Raw genomic sequence first — 10,771 nt, 5'->3', positions numbered from 1 at the left:
GGGCCACCTGCGGGCCCACAGACTCGGCTACAGGCTGTCGAACAGCTAAGGGCCAGCGACTCCATCTCAGCCCCAGGTTCCTTATCTGTAATAGGGACTACGTGTGTCACGGTCTCACGCGAAGGTTTTTGGAATGCCTACCGTGTCAAGGCTTCATGTTCAAGCCTCTTAGCGAGCTTCGGTATCCATAGCAACCCCCCCACACCTGGGCAGACATAGGCAGCTGTCGTGGCTAGAAGGGAAGGGAACTTGAGCCTGAGTCTGTGTGCACCTTGGTCTTGGGGACCCATCCTCCCTGAGAGAGCCTTCGCGTTTCCTTCCAGGACAGAAGGATCCCAATGCCCGGCTTCCAAGTGTTGCTAAGGACCACTGGGTTACCGAGCAGCAAGGGTTGACTGAGTGCTTCCTAGAGGGGTGCACGCCTCCTTTGTGTGATGAGCTCCCCAGGCCCTGTGTCTTTGTTGAGCCTATAGCTCCGGTGGAGGGAAAGGCCCTGGAGGAGGCTTCCAAGGCCCCACAGCAGCTTCCTCACAGTCCATCACTCCTCTCTCCCATGTGCAGGTGGTGGCCGGGTGGACAACGAGGAAGAAGAGGATGAGGGAGAAGGGGGGTTAGAACCCAGTAGCCCTTCAAATGCCTACCAGCTGCCCCCTCCTCCCGAAGGCTGCTGTACCACAGATGGTAAGACACTGTAACCCCCGCCCGCCCCCAGAGTCTGCAGCTGGGCCATAGCCTCCTTTTCCCCTGAGACGTGAGCTGGGCCTGTGTCCCGTCCCCACACAGGCTACAGGAGGCTGAGAGTCAGCCCCAGCCGCTGGGCCACTCTAAGTAGTAAAAATGGCCCCGGGGCCCAATCTTCATGGTTTTGGGTCCGTGGTTTGGAAATTAGAATATACTTTCCTTCCTGGAGTTGACTTTGCCGTGTACTTGATTGGGAATAGGTTAGGAATGACTTCTCATGCCCGTCAGTTCTTGGCTGTGAGAGGACCGTATCTGCATTGTCTGGGAACTGGGGCAGTGGTGTCTTTTTAGCTGGCAAGGAACAGAGGCAAGGCATGCTGGGTAGAGCAGCGTCTCAGTACGGTCTCGAGAGCGCATGCTCTGGACCTGGGGAGGCCTGCAGGCTCACAGTTTAGACCCCATTACCAAGACCTGTCCATCACGGCTATAGTTATAAGCAAAGAACTTATCGAGCCCATGTTCTGGAAGCTCAGAGATGAGAGATGAGAACTCGGGGTGGGGGGAGGTGTTATCTGGGGAGACAGATGCTTTATGGCCCCTCTGTGGCTGCAAACTTGGCAACATGGGAGCTGAGGGGAACTCCAGATGCGGGCAGAGTGTCGGCGATGCCTCCCGGAGAAGGGTGTCCCTCCTCTGGGTTTTAGAGGATTGGTAGGACTTAGATAGGAGGCGACCGAGGTTTATTTGGGGGAGATTGGAAACCGCAGGGGAAGCAGTGTGGCCAAGGCTTAGGACTGAGATGCATGCTGCCGGGGTGGGGGTGGGGGGAGCCGTGGGCAGCTGAGCAGGATGTTCAGCAGGGAACTGTATTTAAAAGGAAATATATTTAAAAGTTTTAGCCGGGCGGTGGTGGCGGCGCACGCCTTTAATCCCAGTACTCGGGAGGCAGAGCCAGGCGGATCTCTGTGAGTTTGAGGCCAGCCTGGGCTACCAAGTGAGCTCCAGGAAAGGCGCAAAGCTACGCAGAGAAACCCTGTCTCAAAAAACCAAAAAAAAAAAAAAACAAAAAAAACAAAACTTTTACAATACAAAGGTTCAAGGGGGTGTAGAGCGGTTGGTTCTGCCACGGACCTCACGTTCCCACAGGGGAAGCTGAGGAGGCGCGGCTCCGGCCCTCCTCCCGAATGTACCCATTCTACAGCCCCATAAAGTATAGTAGGTGAGAGATGAGACAACCCTCACCTTGGGAGGGTTTTGTCTTGTGTCAGATGTAATTAACGTCAAGCCCTAACCCAGAGGCGAGGGTGTTGTTTGGTGCTCCTGTAACCCCCCAGGCCCTTGGTTTTGGGGTGTCTCAGGACAGTGCGTGAGCCCTGTCTCTTCCTTCCAGGCTTCTGCCAGGCCGGGAAGGACCTGCGTCTTGTCTCCATTTCCAAAGAGCCCATCGAGGTCCCTGCAGGCTTCCTCCTCGTTGGGGCCAAGTCTCCCAGCCTGCCCGACCACCTCCTGGTGTGTGCAGTGGACAAGAGGTTCCTGCCTGACGACAATGGCCACAATGCCCTGCTTGGTGAGTTCTTGCTCTGGTTTCTCCGTGACTGTCTGCTCTGGGGTGGGGCAGAGGAAGGGAGGCCTCGGCTGCCGGAAACAGAATACTTGGATGTTTGGTGTCCTACATCTTTTTGTGTGTGTGTGTGTGTGCATATCTTTATGGAATGGAAGAAAAAAAACGGGAATTATTTAAAAATATGATTGGTTGGGACTAGGAGATAGTCCGGTTGGTCTTTAGGAGCCGTTGTAAGATGGCAGGTCTGATGACCGTGCTCATAATAACCCCGGACAGACAGGTCCTTGAGCCGTGCCGGGCAGCCAGTTGAGCTGAACTTCAAACCCAAAGATATTTCAAAAAACCAGCTGAACAGTTCCTGAGGAATGGCAACTGAGGTTGACTGCTGGCCTTCAGACACGCAGACACAGATACACACAGACGACACACAGACACACAGACACACAGACACACACACACACACACACACACACATGTATACATTAAAAAAAAAGACTGGTTGCTTCCCTCTAGAGAGCCCACCATTTAATACTGGGTTTTTCATACTTCGCTGTTCAAACTTTCCTTTGCTTGTCGGGATGAGAAAAGGCTTATAAACCCTGAACCAGGTACTTTCAGAAACTAACAGGCAGGGGGCAGGAGAGTGAGTCTCTGTGTGTGTGTGTGTGTGTGTGTCTATGTGTGTGTCGGCATCTGTGTATGTGTGTCTGTGTGTCTATATGTCTCTGTGTGTGTGTGTCTATGTGTGTGTCTGTGTGTGCGTCTGTGTATGTGTGTCTGTGTGTCTATATGTCTGTGTGTGTGTGTGTGTGTGTGTGTGTGTGTGTGTGTGTGTCTGGACACACATACACACAGAAACTAACAGGCAGGGGGCCGGAGAGTGAGTCTCTGTGTGTGTGTGTGTCTATGTGTGTGTCTGTGTGTATGTGTCTGTGTATGTGTGTCTGTGTGTCTATATGTCTGTGTGTGTGTATGTGTGTGTGTGTCTGTGTCTGTGTGTCTGTGTGTCTATATGTCTGTGTGTGTATGTGTGTGTGTGTGTGTGTGTGTGTGTGTGTGTGTGTGTGTGTGTCTCTGCCCAGGCTGGTCACATCTGAGTGATTGCCAGAATCTCTAACCATCTTCTGCTGTGATTTATGGCTCCCCCTGGAGAGGTGGTGTCTGTCACAATTCTGCAGGGGAATTTAGACTTGTTCATGAACTTGTCCTCAGTCAGGAGGGTAAAGAAGACGCCAGGGGCCCAAGTTCAAGCCTTTGAGGCTCCGAGTTCTCTCCTTACACACTGTGCTTTGCTGTGGTCAAGGTTCTGTCGGGGTTGTGGCTTTCCCACCTGGCCACGGGAACTTGCCCGCTGTCTTTCAAATCGTCACCGGCCCACTAAGACCCTGATGACTCATTGTGACGCTGAGGCCATGCCTGACCTTCTCTTGTTCAGATGGCATTATTATGCTCTTGCTGTGTAGCATGCTCCCTTCCTGTGTGGCAGCGCCAGCTAGGACTGAGAGGGAGGCCAGGAGTCTGGACAGGGTTGGTTGGTTGTTTACCCACAGACCGCCATGTGGCCTCCTGTACCCCCTTCATCCATGCAGTAGAGAGGGCTTTGGATCCATGTCATGGCTTTGGGCAGTTTGTTCCTGTCTGGCACCTTTGGATTTGGCCATTCATGTCTTTGGGGAACTAGGCACGGAATGATATGGCAGTGGTCTGTTTCCACGCGGTGTCTTACCGCCGTAGAAGCGAGGATCCCTGGTACAAACGGACGGATCCAGACAGTCCACAACCTCTTCTGTGTTCCCCATGGGTTTCAGCCCTTCGAACATCCAGTTTTGTTCTTCTTATGGCCCCAAACCGGGTGGGGAAACCCACTGCGGGGGAAGGGCTTGGGGGACGCGGGCGGGAGAGAGTGGGAATCAGGAAGAAAAGGAACCGTTCCCGTCTCCAGGCTTGAGGGGCGGCTCACAGTGTGTGTACACTCTCAAAACCAGGCAGACGAATGTGTCCAGGACGGGGAAACACATCTTGGGGAGGGGGTGGCTCCTAAGGCAGGTCTGTACACTTACTGAGATCAGCTCTCTAAGACTAACCCTGGAAAATTACCCAAGAATCCGGCGGAACCCCGGGACTGCGCTGGAGTTGGCTCACCGGGAGCACGCAGTACCCGTGTTAACTGTGGTGCCTCACACAGCTGTCTTTTGATCTGCTGGTGGGGTGGGGTGGGATGAGGTGGGGCGAGGGGGGGGGCTTGTCTGAATTCCACCCCTTTGTGACTACCGGGGAATTAATGGGGCAGTAAATCAGGGAGGCTCTGCCTGTGGAGCCCCGGAGACAGGGATCTTCCAGCTCCTTCTCCTCCAGCCCCTGAGCGTCTGGCCCCTCCTAAAGTGCCCAGGAAGGCGCTTTGTTAATTGCTGGCAGAAAGCCATCCGGAATGAGGAACAAGGGCTGCCTGGAAATAGCGGTGCCTTCTTCTCCTTTGAACGCAACTTTATGCTCTCAGCTTGGACACTTCACACTGTTTCGGTTTCCTGCTGTTGACCTGGGTGGCCGCCCAGGACAAGGTGGTCGCCGCAGCTCCTGCAGGAAGGAACCAGGTTCAGCCCTGTTTAGTGATCCGTAAAACTGGGTCTGCGGATCACCCCCGGGGAGGCAAAGCCTCTAGGAACATTGTTCTAGTAACTCTGAGGCTGCTGAGGGATTTTCTCGGAGAAAATCGAAAGGTTTCAATTCTAGGTGTGGTCTTCAGCTTTTGCCGTTGTTGCCAATAATTAATCTAAGTTGGCCGATCCCTTTAGCCCTCAGAGAAGAAAATGTCTCTCTTCCTAGCCTGCTCGTTTCTTAGAAGCAAATGAGTCTGTTGTTTAGTTAGCAGGCAAATTGTCCACACGTTTAGTGAATGTAGAAGGTCAGACTGAAGGCTGGTGTTTAGGTATACCTGGGAAGTGAACCCCTCCACCGGAAGCTCCTGGATTGGTGTGGAGACACCGGCGAACACAGGCAGTTTGGTCCATGGGGTCCATAGAGTCAGTAGAAAATAACCATGCCAACAAACCCAATACCCCGTCTTGTGTGGGGGCATTGTGCCCTCAGAAAGTTACCAAGGTGTTAACATAGACTATTGGTGATGGGAGGGTGTTTCAGTGGCAGCCAACTTCAAGCTGGGCCCTGACAAATTAGTAGAAATTTTCTAGTTGGAAAACAGTAATAACAGCGGTAGCAGCAACACACTAATCTTATTGAAGCCTCGTGGGCCTGGAACTGTCCCCAGGACATTGAAGTAACAAGCGAGGTAGAGACACTGTCATCTAGCATTCATATGTGACACCCAGAAGGCGTAGACTATCAGAGGGTCCCCCCCAGGCAGCAGCTGGGAGGACTTGGATCTTGAACCCAGATGATGCAGTCCTGGTTTAGGGAACCATGATATGGACACTTGGAGAGATGTGTGAAGCTGGGCCTTCCCTTGGATCCTGCAGGACAGAAGCTGGAACGCCACCTTTGGCCTTGAGACACAGAGGGAGGGGAAAGAGAGCAGAAGGCCCCCATGTTCTCTGTCTTCAGTGGCTCCCCATGTGGGGTGCAGCAAGCCCGTGCCTAGTGACTCCTCCCTGCCAGGCTCATTGGGAATCAAATTCCACCCCCCATGTTCTTCATCTGAAGTTATTCCCGTGTGTGTCTGTCTCTAAAAGACAAGGATAGCCAGGCGGTGGTGGCGCACGCCTTTAATCCCACCACTCGGGAGGCAGAGGCAGGCGGATCTCTGTGAGTTCGAGGCCAGCCTGGTCTACAGAGTGCGATCCAGGAAAGGCGCAAAGCTACACAGAGAAACCCTGTCTCGAAAAACCAAAAAAAAAAAAAAAAAAAGACAAGGATAGTTTTGTGGAAAGCCAGGGCTGTTACCCTATCTAAAAGGTTTAAGCATTCTTTAATATTGTTAAATACTCAGTGAGTTCAGATGTTATCCTATACTCTTTATTTTTTAACGTTGGTTTATTAAATTCAAGACACAATCAAAGTTTTCTTTCAGCATTTGGTTGATTTATGTCTTCTCGTTGGTGTTTTTAATATGTGTTTATATTTTGAGACACAGTCTCACGTGTTCCAGGCTGGCTTCAAACATACTATATAGCTGCAGATGACCTTGAACTTCTGGTCTTCCTTTTCTGTCTCGTCACTCTCCTTCCCCTCCCCCTCCCTCCCCCTCCCATGCTGGGACACAGGTGTGCATCCCTGCGCCTAATTTTATGCAATGTTGGGACCAAACTCAATGCGTCACACACACAGCAAGCAGACACTCTGCCTCGTGAGGTACATCCTCAGCTCTTGTCTTCTTAAAACTATGTGTCCCTTTTCTTTATTCTCTCCCTTCCAATGCATAGTTTTAAGAAATATTGGTGGGGTTATGAATAGGGCAGTTAGGGGCTGCAGAGATGGCTCAGTGGTTTAGAGGGTTTGCGGCTTTTCCAGAGGAACCGAGTTCAGTTCCTAGTACCCATTCCAGGCCCAGGAGATTCAACACCCTCTAACGGTCTGTGTGAGTACCTGCAACATAAGACATTCCCCCCCCCCCCCCCCCCCCCCCGCCACGTGTATGCACACACTTAAACAAAAATAAGAAATAAATCTTCTAAAGGTCAGGCAACCTTTGTGTTTTAGAAAGCTTTCTTGGGGTCTCACATATAACTGATTTTTATCATAAAAGAAACCGAGGCATGAATGAGTTTTGAGGTGACTATAAGACCTACGATAACTATGATGCTCTGATCGAAATTCCAAGCCCTCCACATTGTACCCCAACAGCTTGCCTTGGCCCATCTCTCATCTGGTGTCTATCTGACTCAGCTCTGCTTGCTTCCTCCACACAAGTAGAGCGTTTCCGCGCGGGACTGGGATTTGTCCTAAACTTCAAGGTGGAACTCAGAAGTTGTTGCTCTCTCCTTTGTGGTCAGAACACGCTCACATCCACAAACAGGCACGTGACAGGGAACGTGGGTTTCGTGGCCACTCCTATCTCCCGCGGGGCTAGCCAAGAGCTCTTCTTTTGACAGTGGCTCATTAAGAAGAGTCGGATGTTAGCGGGAGTCCAGCCCATTCCTGAGGGTTGGATGATGGAGACCCCCTCTCTGCAAAGGAATGACTAGTCCTGGAAACAAGACTAGACATTTCCCCCTGCCACGCCCCCATTCACTCTGTCCCCCCCCCCCCCCCCAAGCCACAACGCTGTGTGCTTAGACACCACCTACCAAGTCCAAAAGAACCCATGGTGGGAGCTTCCAGAAAGAATCAGGTCGCTTCGGTCCTGGAAGGGCGTTACAGCGTTTACCCTTGCCTTCTCTTCTGCCTTCTGTGACTGGGCGGCGGGGGCGGCGGGAACCCAGAGCAGAGTCCCTTCTTCTCTCCTGCCGCCTACCTTCTCCTCGCTCCCACTGAGTCCAAGCGGAAGGAGAGAGGACATCACTCTCCGAGTCAGGGACAGGTTAGCTATCCAGGAGACACCTTAACGCTTGTAGTGTTCCTGTGGGGGCAGTTTTGTGGAGGAGATGGCACAGCGGACTAAGAAAAGCAGGGCTCAGCCCCCCCCCACCACCCCAGGCAGCAGGTAAGTCACTCCTCCATGCCTTGATCCCCTCACCCGTAAACTGGAGACATTATGGGTTATTTTGCAGGGTTCATGAGCTTCAAAGGGGAGTGGTGGGCGTTGGTAACGTAAAGAGCTCACACACACAGCTTGACACATGGTGGTGGCCGTGCAATAGATACCAGCTCCTGTCGTGGTGTTTGCAGATGGTGGAGACGAGGCTCAGAGATGTGCAGGAACCTGCCCGATACACTTGAGTTAGGACTTGAACCCGGGTCCTGTTGACTTCTGTGTTCCTGCTTGCTTGCTGCATGGGAGCGGCGGTCAGGGCCTTCTGCACGTGCAGCGTCCATTTGGGCACGCGATGCTTGAATAGATAACCCTTTAGTTGCCAAATCCATGGGATGATCCCAGCCAGGGTGTTCAGGTGGTTTTAGAAGAGGGTTATTTGTACAGGTCGCTTTGGGTGGGAAGAATAGTCCCTCCCTTTCTGGCCTCGGTGCCCAGCAGGAGTCTGAATCTTTAGTCCAGATATCTCCTTTTCTGATGAGACTTATAGACACTTCTCAGGCCCAAGGTCGATTCCCAAAAGCTATGGCTCCGTGTTGTACCCTTTCTTGAAAGTGTTCATTGTCCTTCCAGGGGTTTCCCGAAGTCTTAGGATGACACTGTCTGCTCAGCTGATGGTTTGCGCCACTCCCTTCCTCCAGGCTAGGTCCTGGGCGCTCACCCTGGCTTCCTTGCTCATCCCCCAGCTGCCTTTTGTGACTTGCTATGTCCCCAGCTGGAAGATTTTGCTGTTGTGGTCTGCTTGCTGTCTGGCAACTGTCCAGCTGTCCACTGTGCAGCTGGACCAGGAGCATCCTCTCACCTCAGAGTCACCATGGGGGACCGCTCCACATGGCCGAAGTCACTTCCCTGCTGGGATGGTGGCTGACACCACGAGGGTCCCTTGTACATGGTTTGTAGCCTGGATAGCTGGTCGCTCAGCGTCCTTGACTTTGAAGGTCCTGTGTCTTGATTAGTGTCTTTCCTACACTCAGGCTTAGAATTTCTCATCAGGAACCCAGGGCATTTTTTCAGGTTGTATTCTTGGGTGCCAGTTGGGCTGTGTGTGTCTCAGGGTTCCTAGGTTGGAGGCCAGTGAATAAATAGCAGTGTTTGTTATTAATTAATGGTTTAATTACCCCTCTCCTTCTTACCTCCTTGGCAATGTTGTTATGTGGTGCTCTCCGTCAGCACACATGTGCTTACCTCGATCTAACCCCACATGTATGCAGTCCCACCAAAGCATGGCCCTTTGGAAGGGCAGGGGGAGTCATGGAGGACAAGACATACATTTCCCTGGTGCTGAGCACCTTCCAGGACTCTGAGCCAGATGAGTGAGGGGGCCTGCAAAAGTGCCAGTCCCCTCTCGTGAGTCCAGAAGCCGAGTACCAAGGAAGGGATGAACATGGGTAGGGGATGTGCGGAGGAAGAAACTGAGGCAGGGGCGGGGTAGGGGTAGTTGGAGTAGGTGGCGCCTTATCTCAGTGAGAAGATGAAACTAGAGATGGGTGGAAGATTCCACAGCCTTTGGGGCCTGTGGATCTGGACTTCACCCTCGGGTTGCAGGTAAACGCCACTCTCTGTGTCTCTGTTCCTGCTGATTTCACAGGAACTTTTGTTTTGTTTTGTTTTCTGTGGCGGCTGGCAATGGCGTCGGTGAAGCTGGGTGCCCTCTGTACTTGACAGTGAATGGCACAGTGTCCCCGGCCACTGTGTGCACATTAGCTTCCCCCAAGTCCCACTCAGCGCTGGCCACGTCCGAGCTGCCTTACCTGTTCACACTGGTACAGCGTGAACCGGATTCGGATGACTAAGTCACCCTGGACCTATCCCAGCCAGGCTGAAGTTTTCCCTCGTTTCTAAGGCCTTTGGCAGACTATTAGAATGCAGGCTGGAGATTTTGTGCGGCGCGGCGCGGCGTCTTCTCTGGGGCAGTGTTTTTAACTTTCACCTCACCTGCTGGAAGTCTTCTGAATACTAGCCAGAGTCCCCCAGGACAACCTGTGTGTGAGCAGTGCTGATACAGAGACGTGTGGCTTTTCTGGCCTCATGCAAAATGACCTCCGGAGACCACCGAGCACGGGGCATGATAAAGCAAATCAGTGTGGCCCTGCCTCGGGTCCTCCCTTGACCCAGGACCTTGGACTCACAGGAGCCAGACCTGCCATCCACAGAGCAAGGTTGTCTTGGGATGGCCTACACAGGAGCAGCGGTCGGTCACTTGGAGAGGTCAAGTTGTTACGCATCTCTTGTCTTAACCAAGGCCTGGGGCCGGTTCCGTCCATCGGAACAGTGCTTTGTAGAGAGCCTTTCAAACGCATGCTCTGCGTGTCCATAGCTCACAGGAGGAGGTTTCTCTCACTGCCCAGGTGGCCTGCACAGGGCCACAAGCTGGAGGAGAGGCCTGTCTATCACAGCAGGAAGATGACCTGCCCTGACACAGCCATATTACTGAACAGTGTCTCCACTCCGCTGGCTGCTGAAATTTGGGTCCCACTCCCAGGGTCCCACTCCCAGGGTCCCCACCGTGTATTCGGTATTTTCTGATCTACCTGACCGACTGACTGAACAGGCTTTTTCTGGCCCTTGAAAGTGAACTCTGTGTATGGCTTTTTCTTTGTTACTTCTTAGCATTGGTTTTTTTTTTTTTTTTTCCAGACAGGGTTTCTCTGTGTAGCTTTGTGCCTTTTCCTGGAACTCACTTGGTAGCCCAGGCTGGCCTCGAACTCACAGAGATCCACCTGGCTCTGCCTCCCGAGTGCTGGGATTAAAGGCGTGCACCACCACCGCCCGGCAGCATTGGGTTTTATTAGGACGTTTTTTTTGCATGTCTATCATTGTCTTTTGCTCATATTTGTGCCCAGCTGCCCTTCCTGGTCCCTCCTCCTACCCCCCCCCCCCCC

The 10,771-nt window shown here is 52.7% G+C and overlaps 1 protein-coding gene across 6 annotated transcripts in view; it reads left to right on the top strand.

Moving 5' to 3' along the window:
* The window catches only part of Greb1 (growth regulating estrogen receptor binding 1), a 136,737-nt gene that overhangs the window by 72,665 nt on the left and 53,301 nt on the right, over window positions 1-10,771 (top strand). For all 6 annotated transcript variants that reach the window (XM_042266788.2, XM_076559616.1, XM_042266786.2 and 3 more), the window contains 2 exons: window positions 562-681; window positions 2,072-2,248. In XM_042266788.2, the coding sequence (XP_042122722.2) occupies window positions 562-681; window positions 2,072-2,248 (297 nt within the window). The remainder of the gene's footprint in view (window positions 1-561; window positions 682-2,071; window positions 2,249-10,771) is intronic.

This window comes from Peromyscus maniculatus, chromosome 22, assembly GCF_049852395.1.
Source record: "Peromyscus maniculatus bairdii isolate BWxNUB_F1_BW_parent chromosome 22, HU_Pman_BW_mat_3.1, whole genome shotgun sequence".
NCBI lineage: Eukaryota > Metazoa > Chordata > Mammalia > Rodentia > Cricetidae > Peromyscus > Peromyscus maniculatus.
The sequence above is the reverse complement of the archived record's forward strand: the minus strand, read 5'-3'. Positions and strand labels throughout refer to the sequence as shown.